This window comes from Empidonax traillii, unplaced genomic scaffold (genome assembly GCF_003031625.1).
Source record: "Empidonax traillii isolate 1590-97213 ecotype Southwest subspecies unplaced genomic scaffold, ASM303162v1 scaffold114:size1751661, whole genome shotgun sequence".
Classification (NCBI taxonomy): domain Eukaryota; kingdom Metazoa; phylum Chordata; class Aves; order Passeriformes; family Tyrannidae; genus Empidonax; species Empidonax traillii.
Genome location: NW_020955307.1, coordinates 385,601 through 407,597, shown reverse-complemented (window position 1 = coordinate 407,597; position 21,997 = coordinate 385,601). Strand labels below are relative to the sequence as shown.

The 21,997-nt window shown below is 37.1% G+C and overlaps 1 protein-coding gene across 1 annotated transcript in view; it reads left to right on the top strand.

The window, feature by feature from the left end:
* Positions 1-21,997, top strand: part of COL24A1 (collagen type XXIV alpha 1 chain) — a 128,432-nt gene that overhangs the window by 35,583 nt on the left and 70,852 nt on the right. The window contains exons 8-19 of the mRNA XM_027882935.1: positions 1,454-1,498; positions 2,694-2,747; positions 3,963-4,007; positions 6,049-6,102; positions 6,798-6,842; positions 10,151-10,204; positions 12,360-12,404; positions 16,088-16,141; positions 16,233-16,277; positions 16,654-16,707; positions 17,323-17,376; positions 18,842-18,895. Of these exons, the coding sequence (XP_027738736.1) occupies positions 1,454-1,498; positions 2,694-2,747; positions 3,963-4,007; positions 6,049-6,102; positions 6,798-6,842; positions 10,151-10,204; positions 12,360-12,404; positions 16,088-16,141; positions 16,233-16,277; positions 16,654-16,707; positions 17,323-17,376; positions 18,842-18,895 (603 nt within the window). The remainder of the gene's footprint in view (positions 1-1,453; positions 1,499-2,693; positions 2,748-3,962; positions 4,008-6,048; positions 6,103-6,797; positions 6,843-10,150; positions 10,205-12,359; positions 12,405-16,087; positions 16,142-16,232; positions 16,278-16,653; positions 16,708-17,322; positions 17,377-18,841; positions 18,896-21,997) is intronic.

The following is a 21,997-nucleotide window of genomic DNA, read 5'->3' as shown; positions in this document are numbered from 1 at the left end:
ATGCAAGTGTTAATCAGCTAAACTGACCCGCTTTGAAACTAACCTGTGATAAAGTTTACTTTGAGTGTTTGTGTGTTGCAGAATTTGCTTTCCTTTTTTCCTACTACAAAAATAAGAAACTACCAAGAGTTCTCTTCTAGCAGCAGCTTCTTTAGTTGATTATTTAAGCATAGAGACAGGATAAAATTCTGTAATGGATAAAATTCATGAAATACAGAGTCAGCTGGGACTCTAAAAACTGTCGTTTTCTGAGGCACATTTTGAAAGCTAAAGAGGAGTTACTAGCTTTTTGGAAAATTGTCACCAAGGAAAATAATTTTATCTTTTAATCTTGTATATGATAATAAAATTATTTTCATGCAAAAATACTGTCGTCGCCATGCAGAAGCTCATCCAAAAATTTGAAATACCTGATCTGCTGAAATCAGTTGCAGAATTTCCTCTTATAACAGTGAATCTCAAGTCTCTACTGAGTGATGAGTATCATCATGCCTCAAGGCAGCCAGATGTTTAACATCAGCCAAGACACTCCTGCTGCTCAGTCAATGTCTTTGAGTCCAATTTTGTGATAGATTTCTATCCAGAATAACGATTTTTTTGGTATTTCTCTTTCAAGATGTAGCTTTTGGACTTTTGTGTTCCCAGCATCTCTTGCAAAGGATGTGAAGGCCAGAAACTTGGCTTTTGCGTAAATCATGCAACTGTTAGAGGCTCCCTTTTAGGCCAGCTTGCCTGGATATGTTTAGTTCAGTGTAAAGGCATTCAAGAAGAAGGTTTCCCTTTCAAGTGTGTTGATGCAGATGGCAGGTTTTAACTCTATTTTTAATTCTTTAATTTTTTTCTTTAAGAGGTAAAATATGCTTGAAATGGTCTATGCACAGGGAGTAAAGTTCAACGGTTTCATGATTCCAGCACCACAGGGAAGATTTCTGGGATGAGACTATTTTCCCTACCAATAAAAATTCCATAGTATAAGAGCTGAAGTCTGTTCTATGTTAATTTCAAAAAAAGATGTTGTGTGTCCTGGAAGGTCTGTCTCTCGTGAGTGTGTCCTAGAATAATCTGAGTTGTCTGTCTACTTATACCTCTCCTCTGAACTGCCTTGTTCGGAAAGGTCATTGTGACAAGGATTTGGAATAGGGAAATGCACTGTGTAGAGTTCAGTTCTTCAGTTTCAGTGGTGACAGCATCCATGCAATCATTTGTTTAAAAGAGAACAAGTCTGGAACTGTCTTAAAGCATGCTGATATATTGAAATTGTCTAAACTGCCAAGAAGATTTCTTACTCCTTTTCTCTCACTCAGCTTTCATATGAGCTGCTGAACGGAAACCAGTTCTGCAGGCAAACAAGTCTAGATAATTTTTTTTCTTGATGAAGGGAGAATAGAGTAGGAAAAGAACGTTTGTTTTGTTTGTTTGACAGTATTTATTGCATCTCTTTCTCTACCTGCAGGGTCTTAAGGGTTATCCAGGACTGCGAGGGCCGCGGGGAGAACAGGTGAGTGATGCAAGCGCAGTACCCTGTACTCTGCACATGAACAGTGGATGACAGAAACTTGTATAACCCATTGTAAGTGTTCAATATAAGCTATCAGTTGAAATTACTGACTGTTTAAGGAAATACTGGGTAGTTCTTGACCAAGAATTCAGTTTAGGGATCTGTATGGTAAGGAAATGGTCTCAATAAAATGGAAAAGACCAGCTTGTTTTTCAACTCCCATACCAGCTTGTGAGATGTTGGTGTAAAATTCTTTTAAGAGGCACATTTTGAATTCTCCCATCTCTACTGATTTAATGCATTTTAAATCTCCTAGCATGTAGAAAATGCAACAGTTATTGAGCGCTTTTTCTCACTTCCATGTCAGTCCAAGAAGCAACCTGAATGTAAGTTTCAAAGATATCCAGTTGCTGATGTCTTGGTAGCATCGGTGAGACTTCTCATGGCAGAGTAGAGAGAAGCATGAGTCTCCTTTTGGGTGACTCTGAAAAGGAAATGGTGATGATAATAGATGGTAAACACCTGAAGGGATATGAAAACTTAGGAGCATCATCTAGGAGTTTCATGGGTTCTGTACACAGATCTTAACTGAATGAATTTTTACTACAGGATTGTAGGAATTTTTTTGTGTTGATTATAATACAGCAATGACATAGAGAGAACCAGTGTTATCAACATCAGTAGAAGATGGAGAGAAGTTCTATACTTCCATAATTAATCCAGTGCTATATTGACCTGATTCTGCAAGAAACAAAATAAAGTGGATTTGTAAGGATACAAGGATTCTTCTTTAATGAAAAATTCAATGTGTTTGTTCAAATACAGCTAAGACTTGTGCAATTACTTCATTATAAGGATCTGTCTCCTATAGCCCTCCTCAATTATTTTCTACAAATATCATCTATGTTTTTACTGTGAAAGTAAGGGGTGCACAGTTGTATTTCACAAAATCTTAGACACTTTTCAAAGTATATGTAACTGAAATTGGTGGAATTACTTATTTATGATGGGTGAATATTAGGATATTACTGTGTATCTTGCTTAAAAAGCATTTTTTCCATGAGCTTATGCTGCATCATATGACTAGATGTTGAAAGACAGAAATGATAACACAAACTTCAAACCATGGCATTAAATGTGTTTTTTGTTTCTTTTTTTCTCTCTTCCTCCCACCCCACCCCTTTTTTCCATTTAGGGAATCCCAGGAATGGCTGGCAGTATTGGGGCAGTTGGTTACCCTGGCAGGCAGGTGCAGTAACTATACTAACGTCTTTACATTTTTTGGTGTGTTTGTTTTTTTTTTTTTCCTTTCATTTATTCTTTTCAGAAGTACCATATCTAATTCTTTTGAAAATACTAATCTTAAAATGTGATTGTTTACGTCCTGTGGTCTAGTTTTGAAACAACCCTCTTTCTCTGGTAGTGCCTTCGGGGGAATGTTGAGTCTCTTGGCTTTTAAACTTTGATGGGTTGGATGCAGTAACGCTGTTCCTTTCTAGAATATATAAATGGTATTACCAAAATACTGAATGTGTGAACACTTCATACTTGTCCATAAGCCTCATGTGGTTCTATGTGTTTTATCTTTTTTTTTTTTGGTATTTCAAATTCAGAAGCAATAGGAAACTACCTGTTCCTCCTGATTTTTCACCTATGTGTTTACTTCATTGCTGAAACTATTTCTTCAACCCTTTAGGGAAACTAAAGATTAAAAGATTTTTTTTTTTCCCCCATTGAGATGTTTTGTGAGAACTAATAAAGCCAGAAAGCAACTTTTTAAAAACACAAGCACTTATATAAACATTGAATCTGGTTTTTTCTTATTTACATATAAGGTAACAGATACCTCAGTGCAGTTATACAAATAAGACATAAAGCAGAAATGCTCATTATTTTCCCCAGATAAATTATATAAGACAGATTGACAACAACTGACTTTGTGGTTTTGTATTTACTTAAAGGGTGAATTTGACCAATACTTCAGTGTTTTATTGGATTAGATTTGTAATGGCTATATATTTTAAAATTCCATTACAATATTTTATAGAGTAATGGATGATAACATTTTTGTGTAGAATGATGTAAAATGTTTAGAGCATTTGGACTACATTTGCTATTCTGACATTAGTCATTGGAAATGTGTCCAAATATAAAAACTCATGAAGAATCCTTTGAAATTATGTCACTGTAATGCCAGATCACTGGGTTTGGAAAAAAATTTCCTCCCAGAAGAAATAATTTTAATGTAATGGAAGTTTCAGTCATTGTCTGTGTTTCAGCCATGCATTAATGGGAGACCTTTCTGAACACGATCCCAGGAGACGACTTGATGACACAGTCTTCAGTTCTATGAATTTCGAGAATGTGTTGCCGGTTTACTGTTAACAAATGCTGTTGCAGTTCGTTCACATAGATCATACCTGGCTGTTTAAAATTAATTACATCTCATGTTTTTTTATAATAGGGCTTAGCTGGACCAGAAGGTAACCCAGGTCCTAAAGGTGTAAGAGTAAGTAAGCATTTTGGTATGCAGGTCTATTTTTACCCATACAGTACGTAAGGAAGGGGATGAGGAATTTAACTCGGCTCTGCCAGTTGTATGCCTGCTGAGCCACTCTGCCTTTACAGAGCCTACAAATGAGAGAACACAGTGTATCTTTCCAAACGCACTTAGGAGTTTACTCTTTTTCCGTAGTGAGCAGCATAGAGCAGGCTTTCATTGTTGCCCTTTCTCTCACTTGCATGCAGGCAAGAGAAGAAAGCAGCACAGGGTGTGTGAGGGCTGGAAGTGAAGAGGAGTAGACATTTCCTGCCTGAAGCATTATTTCCATAATGGAAGTTGTCAAGAAGGGAGACATATCTGGCCTTTGCAATCTGTAACAGCTACAGAAGATGATAAAGGGAAACGGTCTTGTCATATAAAAACCATAAAAGTGATCTTAAGAGTTTAGAATGGTTGAATTGTAGTTTTACATATCCCAGGGACTGAAGACTCTTAATGCTCTGTGCGTTCAAGGTTTGCTTTTGATTATTCTTGGAAGTATAATAAATTGGGTTTTTCTCTATACATGCTGGTGCATGTATAAATATTTTTTCAGGTTGACTCTCACCATCAAGCAGTAGAAACAGGTTTCTAGAAACTTGCATATTGCTGATTGCATCTAGGGTTTGAAGGCAGCTTCTGCTAGGTGTTATCAGGCCCTCAGTTCATGTACAGGGTACTGAGCAGTGTTCTATGTTCTCAATTATATAGTAAAATAGTTTTAGTAATAATTCATTATTAATTGATAATTGATAATTAATTAATATTTTATTACTAATTTATTACCAATATTTGCTTTTCTCTTTTTTTTTTTATTTAATGTAGTTACTAAAAGTCTTTACATGCAGCAGCTTTTTAAACATTTGCCTGCTTTTTGGGGGTGGGGTTTTTTTATGTCAGTTTTCATTACAACGATGAGAAAAATTAGTTTGTCAGGATCAAGTGCCAACAGATATTGGACCCTCAGGGGTTGTTTCTTTTATGTTTCTGCAGTTTATTTTTGTTCAGATTCTCAAACATTTTGTCTTGTTCTCCCTTCAACCAAGACATTTAGTGATCCCAATCACTTCCTGAAAAGTTACTGCTGCTCTGTTTACACAAAGCTAAAAATGGCCAATGCATGAGTAATTTTAGGAAAAAACACCTGTCATGTCTTAAGGCTAAACCTGTATATGAATTCTAAAAACAATTCCCAGTAAAAATGATGACACAGCCCTCTTGAGCCATATTACTGTGCCATGGAGGTGTATAGCAACATGATATGAAGTGTCTTTAGAGCTTTATGTTTAAAACATCACTGTAATCAAAAAGTGCTCTGCTTCTCAGCTGTTTTAAGAAACAGTACAAAGTAGAAGTATACCCTTATTTTCCTTATTCTCATTAGGCTGGATGACAAGAAGGGCACTATTTTTCATAATTAACAAAGAAAATAGAAATTACAATTGGAGGACTGGGGAGAGTTATGAAAGCAAGGAATTCTTTTTTAGTAACTAATAATATTTTTATTCCAGTCTCAGGTTGAAGCTGGTAGTGCAGGACCCATCTCTCCATACAACTGTGCAATGTGGCAGAGACATGTCACCACTGAACTTCAAGACATTCTGCTTATATTAAGATAAACTCTTGACTTTTAAGAGCTCTTACATATAGCAGTGATTACATAGTGTTGTTAAAGATAAGAACATCTTTTTCAATGTATTTCATGAATAAGGTTAACTTCTGGAAAAATTTTCTAATTCCATCTGTTCTAATAAACAAGGGGTCTGATGTAACCTTGTCTTCTTGGACCACTTTCTTAGTACTTCTTGATTAACTGATTCTCTACCCTTAGAGTAGGAAATTGGTTTTGCTGTTAGTTGGGCAGTAAATCCTAGTCGCATTTAAATTGCTAGAGCTTCACTGGTACTTTAAAATCAGTCTGAATTGAACCCCTTTATCGTGAACCCATAGCTGGCTAATACTGAGGGACAAGCAGTGCTGGTGAAAAGCATTGTTCTTTTGTTTTTAGGGTTTCATTGGACCTCCAGGTGTGGCAGGACAACCAGGACCTGAAGGAGAAAGGGTAGGCTTAATGGAAAATTAATGAAATGCTGATGTTTGTGTGGTAATGCAATATACGTTAGAATGAGGGGAAAATGTACAGTGTAATAATTTAAGTACTTTTTGCTAAAAGCAAAACTAATGTGAAGAAACTCAGATAAATAGGTCATATGTAATTAGTCTAAGCAATGAAATGCACTAGTGTTAAAGCTAAATGGGGAACAGCTGTAAATTATTATTTTAATTTACTCCACAGCTGCAAGGTTATATTTTTTCCTACTAACAAGACCCTAATGAATATTTTTCATTGAAGCAATTTCATTCAGTCAGTAATTAATATTTGTCTCTTCTCAGATGATCTTTGAAGTAGAACAAGCCATGGAAGTCTCTGTCACTCTGTGCTTGAACTTTTTCTTATTTCTCTTGAGCACAAAACTGCCTGGCCATGTACTTGGATCCAAGCAAGATATGGCCCTTTTTCATAGTTGTTCTGATATGGCCACAGTAAACAAAGCAAAGTTTGTGTTTGTACTGTAGGACAATGTCTCTATGATTCTTCACTCAAATATTTTTTTTAATTATTTTTTTTTTCTATTTTAGTGGTAGTGCTTCTGACACTGTCTTTTTCCAATCAAATAATCAAATACAGGTTTAATTACTCGATTTTAAGTACTGAAGAAAAGAAAACTTACTTTTGATGGGTCATTTCTTTCTCAGGGCATCCCAGGCTTACGTGGAAAAAGAGGTCCTAAAGGGAGACAGGTAAAGCTTTTAATACTTGTTATAATTCCTGCTGCCAATGTAAATCCACCTGTAATTCACTCTGTAACTTTAAACACTAAAAAAGGTTAGGGTTTTTTTTGGCCATAGATGACTTTCTATTGTTTTCAGCTAGTACATAAATAAATTCTTTAAAATCTATATTAGCACAAGGTGCACATATGATGCAAGCTTTGTTAATATGATTTCGGTGTTGGTTTGGATGAAGATCTTCTAACGTCTGATATTTCTGAACTATGGTAAATTAACCCGGGCAGATGGAGCTCGCTAGCCCTGTAAGGCAATCCATCTACGTCCTGAGGACCTCGCTGCCACTGTCCAAGCGTGCTTGGCCCCGGCAGATGAACCTTAGGATTAAAGGGTGGGCTCAGTTCCGCGCACACTGTCTCACCTAAAAAATCCAATGCGCAGGCTGGAAGGTGGAAAGACCTTCCCCGGATCTTCGTTCGCGAAGAGACTGGCCATTACCATTACCATTATGGTAAATTAAAGCTGCCCTCTACTTAACATATATTTCTACAGCTGAGAATAAACACAAATCTGCCAAGGATACATTATCAAGGTTTCCATATTTCCTATGGTATATCTGCAATGCCAAATGTTTTGTTTTCTGGTGCAACCATATTATTTTAGGTCTTTGAAGCTATCCAGGAGTTTCTAATTTTAACTTTCTTGTGGTTTGAGATTGAAAACTATAGTGTTCTGCAATTGTGCAGTCACTTGCACTCAGCAGTTCAGATGACTTTCAGCTAGCATGCTGAACAAGCTTGTTCAGCAGTAGTAGTGTGGTTATCATCATCTGGCCCTTGCTGTATGCTAGGAAAGTTGTGGAGGGCTCTGTTTAATTGTTTTGTTTTCTGTATGATCCAACACCAGCCAAAATAGCCACTAGCCCACAAGGGTCGCTTTGATGTAAAGAAAGGCAAGCGAAGTGCCCTTAGGTTGATAGACTGCTTTCTGCAGCTGCTATCAAATAGTTGAGGTATAAAATCAAAGGAGGAATCTGGTTTTTAATTATTCAGCCAGAAGGACAGGGTGTTCCTATGCTTGTTGACCATATTGTCATTTGTTTATAACTTGAATTGAATGCTACTTTGTGCATCTGAGTGTTGGGCAAGAAGGGCTCTTCGCCACCAGTACCTTGCAGTAGTTGTCAGTGTCTCATGCTGATGAGTCACATGCAATATTTAAGAAGGACGAGAACCTGTATGGAAATCAAAGGCTTATGATGAGTGTGGAATAGGAAGAAGATTTGACAGCAGAGTACACTGAAAATGTGTTTTTCGTTTTACTGTCATTCCCATGGCAAGTTTCACTGACTGCCAGTACAGTTGTTCCAATCTGCAGCAGTTAGTTGGTGCTGTGCATGCTGTGGTAAGCAGTTATTTTTAATTTACAATCGGAGCACAGTGACAGGCTATGTTCTGATAAGGATTTTTATTTATATAAATCAATTCAGAGAAGATGCACATAGCTGACAGAGCACCAAAAGCCCCTCTGCACAATGTCTATGATCACCTTCATTCAGTACTGATTTCTTTTAATATTGTAATTTCCTCAATCCCAAGGTTTATTCCAAATCCCAAGGTTCATTCCAAATCCTTTCTATGATCTATGAAGTGCTTATTTGACTAAAGGTTACTAATGTAGGGACAGAACTAGGAGAGCAATCACATGGGAACCTGGCTTGAAGTACTTTACTGGATCACAGTCTTAGAGAAGGTGTGTTATTTTAACCCCAAACAATGATAGCTGTAATGACAAGGTCTTTTGGCACAATGCCTAGAGTTACCAACGCTGGTGCTTTGGGGCAGGGCACTGTGCTAAAGAAAATTTGGCCTGGGAATCCTGTAGTGCCTGAGGTCAGACTCCTCACCTTTTGTTCTAGGGTGCAATTTATTTCTTTGGACTAAACTTCTGTCAATAATAATACTTGAGAGAAAAAAACCTGTCTGACTGGCAGGGATCTTTATGAAAACAGGTCTCAAACATAATCTCAGTTCTGGGAAGTAGTTTTAAAGTATAAAAGAAGTGGATCATACAAGGGATTGTACACTCAAAATTCACAAAATGCTGCTAATTAGCAGGTTTATTGTAGAGTTGTTCATATTTGTAACATTTCTGGCATATTTAAAATGGAACAAAATATTCAGTTGCTCAAATCAGTATTGTGAAGATTACAGAGTGAGGATTTGTTTGAATTTTAGATTAGTTTTGCATATAATATGCTTTTAAGCAAATATTTCACAGTAGAAGTATATGTATTCAATTTCTTTGCCTTGTATGATCATAATACAAAATTTGGCTAGTTCTGCAGCATTCTTAATGGATTGTCTGTCCTGTTAGTATGATGCATTTTGCTTTTATATACACAGTTGAGGGAATGTTTTTACATAGTTTTCTTCTATCTGTGATTCATTAAAACCAGTTGTCTGTCAGACCAGACCCTGGAAATTTTACCAAGAATTTATTAATCAATTTTTTTGTAACTGTAAAAACAACTCAGGTTCTGTTCTATGTTAAAATTATGGATACTCATCCTTTGTATGCTTTATATTAATGTTAAATGATAATATTGATTTCATAAAACACTTGATGCTCAATAATATTATTATATTCCTTCCATTTTTACACTTTTCTGACTCTTCATTTTGCTTTCATTTTTCTACTTACTAAGACAAGATTTTTTAGCATCCCTTAAAGGGCACACGCTATTGGGAATGGGATTATGATGACTGGAAGTAATCTGTCCCTTTTGTAACTCTTGCTATGCTGGGTTTGTGCTGTATCATTTGTAACCTGCATCTATGATTCTATGTGACTGGTAAAACTGTCCCATTGCACTCTCCATTTCCCTTTTGATGCCTCATTTGTGAGTTTAAAAAAATACGTATACTTGTGGGTTATAGCATCAAATTACTTTCCCCAGGAACTTATGAGCTTCTGCAGTGGACAACATCTGAAAGAAGAAAACCAATCTTCAAAATCCTTAGAGAAGAAAGAAAGATTAGAGCCAGTAAAGTGGTGGAATTCCATTTCATTTTGCTTTTCAAGCAAAAAATGGACATTCTGTTTCAGGCTTCAATGCTTGACTTGATAAATCAGATTTCTTTCCTTTCCTGATAACCTAGTATGTGAAGTTAAAACTCTCATAAAATGAAAAAGGTTTTACCATGTCTCGAGTTATTGTTCCAGTCTCTAGATGCAGACTAAGGCAAGTGTTCACGTTGGTAAGGACCACTCTTCATGTCTTGGATAATGAAAAAGAGCTATTTTTTCTTCTGCTTTAGGGTTTTCCAGGTGACTTTGGAAATAGAGGCCCTCCTGGTCCAGATGGAAGTCCTGTAAGTATTGAATTGTGTCTTGATTAACGTGATAAAATTTGTAACACTCAATATTAACTCTCCTCCTAAATAGAAAAGGAGATATTTGCCTCAAAAGAAATGTCTTGAAGTCCACAGGAAAATCCAGGACTGTTAAATTTTTCATGGAAATTGCTAGGAAAGTACTATAATAAGTATAAAAAAGAGTAACAAAAGACTCAGAAAGCTGCTGAAAGAATGCAGTTTGCAGTGCTACATGTGCTGACTACCTTGAGAATCACATCTCTTGCTGTCCTCATTGCATTGCTGATGAATGTTTTGTCTTCAAAAATTCTTGCATTGGATTTGATCTTGCACTGTTTATTTAAACCATTATTCCAAGATCACCTTAACAAAATAGGATTCTGCCTACGTGGAAAACCCTAGCTTTTGTATGCTTATGCCTTTGGAAGTTGGTTTCATCCTTTGAACTGTTACTGAAAACAATTATGCTAGTATGTCATTCAGTGCATTATAATCAGTATGATAACAGCTTTGTCCTTGGCAGTGTGTGCAGGCTAAAGTGCTCTTGTAGTATGATATTCAAACTGTGCCACAGTCACGTCTCTCAAAGCAGCTTTGCTGTCTTGCTGTATTTGTAGGGAAACTCTGGCTGCAGACTCCAAACTCAGGTTTCCTTTGGTGTCAGAAACCAGTGAAAGGCTTTGGGCAGAACAAAAGAGCAGCAATAAGCTCTGGGTAAACTAGCAGATGATTTAAATCGTCTTGTATTGTTGGATGCTTCTTTGGAAACTGCTATCAGTTTGCTTCTAAAGATTTTTCTGATATGGACCAGAGTCAACAACTGGGCATAGATTTTCTCCTTTTTGAAGGCTTGCTCTGACACCCATTTTAGAAACTTGTTTTAGAAAAGCTTACATGAATTTTGCTAGTGGGTTATCAACATTTGGTGTCAACATTTTGGAACATAGGAAAAAAATTATTTTGCATTTCTGGTCCCTGAGGCAAAGTTTCCCTTGCTGGAATGTCAGGTGATGTCATTATAGTGCTTTTCATCTTGAAAACCCTCTGAGGCTTTGTGAGTGTCACCAGCTGCTTTTCAAATGAGATTAAAACGTTAGTTCTTCCTTCCCCTCCTGGTACTCCCAAGTCTCCCTCCATTCCTGATAAAGCAGATATTGTCTTTGCACCAGATCTGCAGAACAGTACTTTAATAGAAACAGGCTCAGAAAGCCTGGATCTGAAATTACAGACTTGTGCTTTACAAAGAAGCCTGTTTTAATGCAAACGTTTGCAAACAAGTTCCATCTAATCTGCCAAGACAGCTGCTGATCTTTCTGCCTTCTTAGACAGGCAGCAATCCCCCCCCCCAAAACTCACCCTGCAGGGCTTGTTCAGGCAAGGGGCCAGAGCTGCAGCTGCAGGGGGCTGCAATGCTAATGGGCTATTTACAGAGCCTGTTCGTGAGCTGGCAGTGGAGAGCAGGGGCTGCCTGGGAGGCCTGTGGTGGCAGGAACTTGAAGGGAAGACATTTCTTCCCATGTGCTGACTTGACACTAATGACACTTGTCTCCATGCCTAATTTCTTCTGCTTAACTGACTGATACCATCCTTCATTTCCACAACACCCCTCCCAATTCTCTGAGGATGTTGGTCTGCCTTGGAGGATGTTGCTAGAGCATCCAACTTCACCTCTGGTTGGTTTAGAGCAGGTTGGAGAAGGTGTGAGGGCACCTGAGGAGGGAGGAGAGCACAAAGGTGTCCTCTGGGCTGTGTCCAAGTCATGCCCACTTGGACACACTCAGAATGGGCTTAGATTTGCTTGCATAAAACTTCCCCTGTGCCCTGAGTGCCAGCAGGCTGTGTGGGACAGTCTGCATGAGGCATGAAAAAATTGTTCATTCTTCCTCCCATTTTAAGTATTATGGTAAAAAAAATCCTGTATCCCTGCAGTAGCATCAGGAATGATTTCATATACAAATATCAGGAGACTGAATTGCACAATTCAGAGATTTTAGTAAATGTGTTCCTCTATACAGTGATAAGCTCTCAGTTTTTGGGAGCTCTATAAAAATCCCAGATAACTTGCTCTGTAGATCACTTTTGTTAATCTTATAACTGGAATTTCTTTGCAAATGGTAACATTCAAATAATCTAAATTTGATTTTCTTTGAAGGGAATTGTTGGTGGGGTTGGTCCTCCTGGATTTCCAGGACTAAGAGTGAGTACACTTTTATTACTTTGAAATGGTTTCATTACAATATTTGTCTTGTGTTATTTTAATTAATATCTCTCTACAAAACTGCTGTCATGTTGCCAGTATGGAGTACTTTTGTACTTGGTGTGGATTTGTATGCTTATTTCTGATCCAGTATGTCTGGGTTTTTTATTTGAAATGACCAAGTTTGCTAGTTCATAGCATTAAAGCCAGTGTTACTTTTTCATGCAGTGCAGTAATCTCAAACACTTTAACAACTCAGCCCTCATTCATTCCTGAATATGGCTACCAAATTCAAATCAGAATTAATTTCTAAGCGAAATTACTTTAGCTTGTTTGCAGTATTATATTGATTTTTTTTTTTGGTTAAATATTCATAGAATAAGTTGTGGTGCTCAGTGTGGAGTTGCACACTGTAGCTGTATCAACACAGATGTGCCAGAGAAGCTCTGTGACATCAGTAAGTCCTACAGGAGGCAGGAAAGAGTAATATGTTCATACCATGTAGTCTTACTCCCTTTTTTAAAAAAGTCATTCATATATTTACTCATAGAGGACCTCTGTTTTGTTCTTGACATTGTCTCGATCGTGCCTGGCCGTGCAACCGTGTTCTCAACGTGGGAGAAATAGCATGTTTACATTTGAATTAAAAAAGTCATGATTGTCTCCAGTGTTTGCTTTGTGGGTTTTTCTGATATCTGCAGATCTGAAACATTCTTGATAAGTTTGTTACTTTACACTTATGGTCATCTGACTTTTCCTTTGAAGTACAACAGTTGAGTTCAATTATTATTAACTTTTTAATTATATGTTTATAACAAAAAATATTCCTGTAAGTCATCCCTTGTTGTCTGATTGGGATTGTTATGGCATTGCCATAGTGAAAACACAAGCTTGGTCAAGAAACCTCTGCAGCTTCCAGCCTCATCATGCAAACATGAACTTACTGTGTTCTTGGCAGTTGACATATTCGAGCCAACTGAAGCACTCCTGCTACTAGAGGTTGCACTTTTGATAATTTGCTTAGAATTACAGTTTGCTTTTCCTTCTTATAGGACTGTCTATGGAATTTTATCTCAAGGATGTTGATAACTGTACTAATGTATCTAGGTTTTCTAAAAAAGCCTACTATATATCACTTCTAAAAAGATATTGTTACTTATTATTTTGACTAAAACTTAGCGGTTTTGTCCTACCTAGAATTTGTGAGCATAAATGTCTGTGGGGCCAAAGACCCATTTGCCTTCTTGCTGAGTTGTGGTCATTGACAGAGATTGAGTGTCAGTATTTTTTTGTGAAATAGAAAAATAATATTCCAGCACCAGTCCAAAGCTTTTACCATTTGTACATAGGTGAAATATAACCATAATGAGAGTTATTTCTTGGGAGAAAAAAAAATCGATGGCATATTTAGATTTTGAACAGCATGAAATCAACAATTCTTTTGTGTGTAAGCTCCATTTGATTGACCTGCCTTCTCTTCTTTATATGCTGGACTCTTTCACACAGTTCCAGTAACATCATGTTGGTTTGTCTGGTTTCTTCTTTCCTAGTCAGATAATTGGAAAATCTGTGCTTTGTTCCAGAGTTTCTTTATGAGGGACCATTGCACTCTTTAAAGTGTAGCAGGATTTCACCAGGACTCTGGGGAAATTCCAGGTGACCCCAGCATCCCCAAATACAGCTTGTATGGTGTAGCCCTTTTCCTTGACCACACCTGCTCTCAAAATGGGTTTGTGCTCCCTGTCCTCAGCTCACCCAGCTGTTACTCAAGCAGATGCTAGTGGTCATCCAAAACTGAGTAAAGAACTGCAGCCCTCAATGTTTGCTTTTAAATACTTAGTCCATTATAACACATTATACTATTACAAGATGCAATATTGAATATGAGATTAAATATATTTTTCCAGCAGAAAACAACAACATTTTTTTTTCCTTTAAAAACCCCACCTAATACTAGGAAAATATAAACTTTCTTTTTCTAGTGTCTTATCTTTTTGACAGTCAAACCCAGATTGATTTTAGTTTCACTTGTCACGCAGAAATGGTGGAAAAAGTACACTTTAGCTGAGAAAGTTTTGGTTTTTATCTATGAGCAAACTTGAACCAAGCTGATAAGCATGTGCTAACATATAGCAAGGCTGTTGTAGGTGGAGGATGATTAAAAAACCTGATAGACTCACTAAGTCAACATTTTTCTTATCAGGAGATAATTTTTCAGTTTTATTTTTGTGTACTTGCAGTTCTTTGCTCTTAATTAGGTCACTCAATATGTCTGGAGACTGTGACAAGAGTTTAATGAATCTGAATGCTGTAAAGCTGTTTTGGAACTTCTTCTCCTTGCCTTTATAAGCTCTATTTCCCATCTCAGTATCCCTCTGTGATTTTTCAATCAATGCTCTTGTTACCTAAGTGTGCCTTTCAACATTCAGGATCATTAACACTGAAGTGCCTTGCTGAACTAGAATATGTAACACAAGTAAAAGACAGCAATGTAACCAATTTGTCTTGATCGTCTAGCATGACAGAATGTGTCATTTAAGCAGTCATGGAAAGCCAAAGCAATGCAGAGTGGCAACTTTCCTGGGAGATCTACCAAGCACCACTGAGACACTAAGTGATCAGTCTTCATTTTTCTTCAGTGAGCCATGAGGCTGATGATGGCTGCAGAAGAATGTTATTGCTAACACTGCTGAAAGAGTCTCCAGAGAATAATGTGAATGTGTACTGAACTGGAAATGCATAGATGACCATCTCATCTTTTCCACATCACTCTCAGCAAGTGGCAAAAAATTTGTGCATTAATATGTGTTGCTAAATTTTTGCATTGCCACAGAGATATATATAATACTGCTGTTTTGTTTTGGTTTGTTTTTCTTTTTCCCCAGGGGTAGAATAGGCAGGAAGTAGATAGACTTTTCTCTTTTTAATATAGTTTTAACTATTGCTAAATCATGTCTTTCATTAATATTATTGTTGTTGCAGTGTTGATCTTGTAAGATTCTTGATTTATTTCTTGTTCACTGGTGCTTCTTTTTTTTTCCCCCTGTCATAAAATTTTCCTTCTATCTGCTATATAAATCCCAGAGAGGAGAGGTGTGGTAAGGTACATGAGAACAGAAGAAGTTAACATGCCCAGCATAATGTAGGCTTAATTTTGCATTTTGCACACTTGGTATTTTGGAAGAGTCACTTTTTTTTTTTTTAATGTTTTAAATTGTAGAAGTCACTGATAGATGAGAAATCCTTGTAAAAGGACCATAAAAGGCCACTTTTTATGGCCCTACTCATCATAGAATAATATTTTTAAGCCAAATTCAATGCCTACAGATAAGTGTTGTTAGTTAACCTTAAGGACAGCAGGAATGGCCACTGAATGTGCAGCTGCAGTACAAAAGAAAGCTTCCTTAATTCTGCATTGCCTAATGCACTGTGATCTCCTCTTGAACATATAATCTACAGGAGAAGAGGCAAGTTTGGTTTCTTGGGTTTCTGTTGATGTTGTTGGGAACTGTAAAGGTGAAGGACTTACGATATGGATACCTTTTTTTTTCCCAAGTAATTAGCCTGAAAAAGATTTGGGTTTCTCTCTGTGGTGCAGAAAAATACCACATTCTGTTACCAGTCCCTAAGTTATTCCATTTTATCAAATGTTTAATGCAGTCACCTCTCTTGCTGTTTGATAGGGAGGCATTGGGCCAGCAGGACCGAGCGGACCATCAGGAATTCCAGGGCCCACGGTATGGTATTAAATGATCCCATAGCCAGGTGCCTTTGCTGCTTTCCAAATTATATTTGAACATGGGATTTATGTCTTCTTTATTTTAACAGGGTTTCCCAGGGAGTGTGGGACAGCCTGGAATGAAAGGTGATAAGGTGATTTAAATATTTTCATTATCTTAGAGATATATAGTTCTTTCAGACTTCCTTCTCTAAATATTAAACCCAGTGTACTTGGCAAAACCTTCCCTTTTCCCTTTTGATTTCTTTTCTGGCTTTTATTTTTTAAAATTACTTAAATCTCGTGATCTGATATTGTATTTCTGGAGAGAACACTTACTACTGGACATAACAACATCCAGGTCTGCAAGGTTTCCTGAAGGGGTTTTTTCAGTGCAATATCTTGCATTGTCAAAGATCTGTTTTAGATTAATTTAGTATTTAGAATTTAAAATTTCTCATTCTCTAATTCTGAAAACTACCCCATTTTAAGCTACATACGTATGTCTGTATAAAATTATGTGTTGTTTAGGGTGAACACGGCCTTGCAGGAGAGCCAGGAGACCAGGGGTACCCAGGAGATAAGGTAACTTATAACTACATTCTTCTACAGAATTACCCAATGTCATCAGTCTTCTGAATCTCTTAAAATGCAACAGGTCAGTTGCATAGAAGTAGAATGCAGTAGTAAAAATTATTGGATATCACGGAATTAACATTTTTAAGAAATGCTGTGCTAATTAAAACCTAATTATGGAACATATGAACAAAGACAAGTAAAGGGCACAGGCAGAATTCTGGCAGATCCATGTTTAGAGATGCATCAAGCAAGAAAAGAATTATGATATGATCTGAATCTTGCTAAGAAACTGTTATAAAAAATATTTTTCCCTTGAACCTTGAGGTTCATCTGCAGCTCACCTGGGCCTAGTGTGGTTAGCAGCAGCACATGGTCTGACATGCTCCTTCTTATCATGAAACTGAGATAAATAAGGATCTTCTTTCCTGTTTGGCTAGAACATCAGAAGTCACTGAAATAGCACATCCTGTGAGAACTCTTTTGATAAAAGTTCAGTGTTAGATCTTTCTCATCCAACAGAATTATTTTGAAGTCTGTTTCGGGTGGCAAAATACAGCAATCTATTGCTTCAAACTTCACAATTCATTTCATGTATATATAATTGTTTGGGGTTTTTTTCAGGGTGCTCTTGGTTTACCAGGACCCCCAGGGATCAGAGGAAAACCAGGACCCCCAGTAAGTTTACACATCAAATTTTGCTCTCAGTATATCACTGTATGTTGTTATATTTGATGCTTTTGTGAGATTATGTTCATATTACATGTAATCCTCTAGAAGTGACCTAATTCAAATATACTAAGGTCTAAGACGCTCTTATTTCTGGTGACTGGTGTTAGTGAGTGAGTCAGATCTTAAGATATGAGGTTTTTTTACAATGCTAGGTCAGTGTATGTGTCAAATTTTAACAGAGGAGTTCTTAGGATATTAGGTGTTCTGTGACAGTCACTTTGTGAGGGAATAGACGTGTTGGTAATATTTGAAGCAAATCCACTGAGAGCTTTGGGAACTGCCAAGATGACCATTTGGACTAGCTGGGTTTGGAGAGAGTGTGTGAAATCGCATTAATAACGGCCAGTCATTTCTCACAGGGATGGGAGTTGTCATGAATTCCAGTATTTATTGATTTTTAGCAAGTTTAAAGACGTGTGCATTGCTTCCACATCTACTGGGTTTGTAAATGTTGAGGCAGAAGAGGCATGCCGCACAAGGTTACTTGGCTTTTTCCTCACCTGTTTTTAGCACTAATCTCCCTTTTTTTGGTGTATAATTAAAAGCTGTCAATGCTCACTCCAGTGTCAATTTTCATATGTGCAATCAAGCCACTTAGACCTAATGAATGTCATAGGCCCTTAAACTCAATAAAAAAATACTTTTTTTGTCTGAACAGTGGTGGATTTTAAGCATAAAACTGAATGTGACCAACTGTGTGACTTATGTTAAATTAAGCTTTGAGAAGTCAGTCCCGCAAGTAATATAATTTTAATTTTGTAGAATAAATTTACAATAAAATTGTTTATGTTGAAAATGAAAAAAATAGTTTCCAGGTCAGACCTTAATTTTGCTCAAGGAACGTCTAGGTATGGCTCGGCAAAACTTGTAGATATGTGGAAAAACAAATGTAACTTAGAGAAATATTCTGGCCCATTTTTAGATGTGTCAGTATTTGTATATAGTGGACTCACCATAACATGTGGATAAGACCTAGTTTTACTGTTATTAACCCCAAAACTACCATTTCTTTGGTTATGATTGGATGCTTAGAATATATAGGTAAGTATGTAAACCAATATCTGTAACAGTTTCTTCCCAGACTTTAAAATAAGATGTAGGTTTTATTGTGAAAACAACTATGTTTGAAGTGTTTTTTATGACTACTTAAATTGTCTCAAAACTCACAATTTTCTTTGTCTGAAACTGATTTGACTTTTTTGTTGTTGTTGTTGTGACTTCAAAGAGATATGAAGAACTAGTCTGAATTGAATTCAAAGACAACCAGTTACAAAACTTCCTATTTAGTGAAAAAGTAATCTCAACACTTCTGTTGGCTTTCTTGTTAATAAATGTTTTTAAAATCTTCATAGCAAACTGTTGTCAAAAATAAATTATAATAAAAAATCTTAATTGTTTGGATTTTTTTAAGGGGAAAATTGGAGATCCTGGACCCCATGGACCATTGGGTCCTCAGGGACCTGAGGTAAGAAATTGCTTGACAGAGGTAAATTTATGTCATTTAGTTCTAAATTACAAAAATCAGAGGTAAATGGGTTTGCTTCATAAAAGAATGTTTTTGTAGTTGAATTAGAAAAAACTTTTTTTTTCAATCATAATTGATGAATTCATTCTCCTCCATAAAGTACAAAAAATTCCACCTCATAATTTTTTAAATGCAAAATATCAACATATAGGAGCTTTGAATACAAAATAGTTCTTTGTTTGTCTGTGTGTTAGGATTTGCTCTCTTTTGAATCCTATTGCCACGGATTACACTTTGAATGAGGCTCATGTGATTTCTTAGGCACACTTCTATTCATAAATTCTACAGCATGTTTACAGATGGGATTTTTCAGGCCTGGTTTCATATTTATCTCTTACAAAATAGTTTTATTTGCAAGGACCGCAAAGAATAAACATCAGTTACATGGGAAGTATTGCCAAGCAGTTGAATCAAGCAGTGAAGTTTCCTAAGAACTCTATAGAGCTATGGAAGTCTAAACAGAAACTGTCAGTCTCCAGATTGTTTTATTTTGATGCTTTTTGGCATTTATACTGTGGGCTTTAAGGAAAAATGCTGTGGTCTGTATCAGAAAGACATGTATACCCATGTATTTGCTGGAGAGATGAAAGCATAAATTGCAATTTGTTATTTCTTAACCAACTCCCTGCAATGAGTGTTTTTTAGGTTTTGTTTGTATTGGGGTGGGGTTGATTGGTTGGTTGGTTTGTTTGGCATTTCCCTTTTTTTTTTTCCTTTTTAATATGTCTGAGAAATTTATATTTGAAATCATCATTTTTCTGGCTTTACGTGTTTGAGCATATCTCCTGGAACCAAGGCTCTATATTCCTGCCTTTCATATCAGAGAAGAGCCCTCGCTGAGAGAAACTCATGGTAAATGCATTGTAGCAACACAATAACAGAATGAGCCTATCTGTTGTAGTCAATTGGTGTGCAGAAGACACAAAGCCTGTGCGTGCTGTCCACAGTCCATAGCTGCCTCCCTCTGTGGCTCGGGATTTTAGATTTTGTGAACCTCTTCATTATTAGCAGAAGAGATCCTCGCATCATCTCTTCTCATTGTACAGCTTTCAGCAAGGGGCACCTGTGGCAGGTTAATACCAAATTGCTGGTCTTGAAGGCTTTTCCTGCTTACCCTGATGCCTGTCCTGGTAGTCTTTCATAGATCCTTATTCCAACACAGACATACTCCTTTGTGTCTGGGGAAAAGATCATCATCGTTCTGGGCTAGTACTCTCAGGTCAGATATTGATGGGAAACTTTCCATCTGAAAAGCTCAGCATTTCCTTTTGCTCAGGAGTGCAGAATTACTTCATTGTTAGAGGGCAAATAAATTGCATTATGCTAGGTAATAAAAACTTGAATGTCCAGGGTTTGGATTTTTTTTTTTTGGGGGGGGAGGGGAAGGTGTTTTATTTGCTAATTATCTGTGAAATGTCAGGTTTAAAATGACAAAGCAGTGTTTCTCTAAATTTCAGTCATGCCAGACACATCCAAATAAAGTAAAAAAGGTTTTGCCACCTTTTACTTCATAAAACTGTGATCGCCACATGAAAAAATAACAGAAATAGAAGGGGTGTAGGATAGTAGCATACTGGGATTTTTGACAAATTGGAAATATTAGAAGTTCTATAATAAAAGGAATTTAAAATAAGCAGCTTAAAACTGAAGATTGTGTCTTGCTCTCCCTGTTGCTTTGTCTTATAAAAATAAGCTAGCTGTTGTTGCCAGAAGCTATTCAGACACAGCTGAGTATATGGAGTATGAGCAAATGGTGTAGATTTTTCTACAAGAAAAGCCTGCTGTCACACATCTGATCACGTCTGTTCTTCCAAAAACAGACAGCTAGCTGGTCAGAAAGGGTTGTTCTTTCCTTGCTCATATTTATTATCTGAATGGTCAGACTTTCTGTGACACTATGTAGAAAACAGACATTACATCCTATGTTACATGTTCCCTTGATGTTTCTGGAAATAGAAGAATGTGATGGATTAGTGTATTACAAGGGGCGTACTTTGAATTTGGTATGGACATGGCAATCCATACCATATGCTTCCTAGGAAAGGTTTTATTAAAAAAAAAAAAAAAGGCTATGTTGGGATCTGTTGGGTGTTGCTATGAGCAGGAAGAACCTGTCAGATCCTACTTGCAACTATTTCTCTCCTCTTTTGTGCAACACTTAAAACAGTGAGATTTTTAAGTACCTGTCCCCATGGTCAAACTTGTTTGGGTACATGTGAAGTAAGAAACTGGGGATCCTTTGGTCTTTCCAATTACAAATCCGAATATTTCAGTTTCAGTGTAAAGAATAAGCAGTTATATCCCTGATTTTCTTCCCCTGCAAAATGCTGTAGATCTGGCACTACAGCAGCTGAAGCCTATGCACACAATAGTGAGGAGCAGGGCTGGCAGGCCTCAATCATCCTCACAAGGTTTTGTTGTTTTAAGTGAAGCTCAGCTGTGAACTGCTTCTTAGTTCTTTCCTTTGCAGTCTAGGTCACTGGATCAGAGTTGAAATGAGTCACCTACCCATAGCCAGGGTCGATTTGAGAACTGCAGTGCTGATGGGCAGGAGGGAGTAGAGGGAGGGGCAGAGGTTTTGTGCTTGTTCTCCGGGTGGCTGTACGAGGGTTGGCTGCCAAGCACACTTTTTTTCAGTGCAGAAGTCTTGCAGTGTTGAGCCAAATTCTCTTCTGGGTATGTTGCTGCAGAGCCAGGGTCTGTCGCGTGCCTGAACGCGTGCTGCTCTCAAACCACCGGATAGATTCAGTGAGCGCTTTATGGAGCATGTTCTTCATCAGTTTACACATTTTGCTGCTTTGTCATGCATCTGAAAATGAACCACCAAAATGTGAACTTTCTACAGAGCTTTATTTTATTGGTATGACAACTGGAAAGTGCTTATCTGACTATTTTAACCCATAATGTCTGTGTTTACTGTGTACAATGAAGTATGTAATGCTTACTGTTAATGTGAATGAAATTAGACACATTTTTAACAGGCTTCCACGTGTATTCAGAGTATTTTATAGTTAAATGTTGCTCTAGGAATCACATTTAATT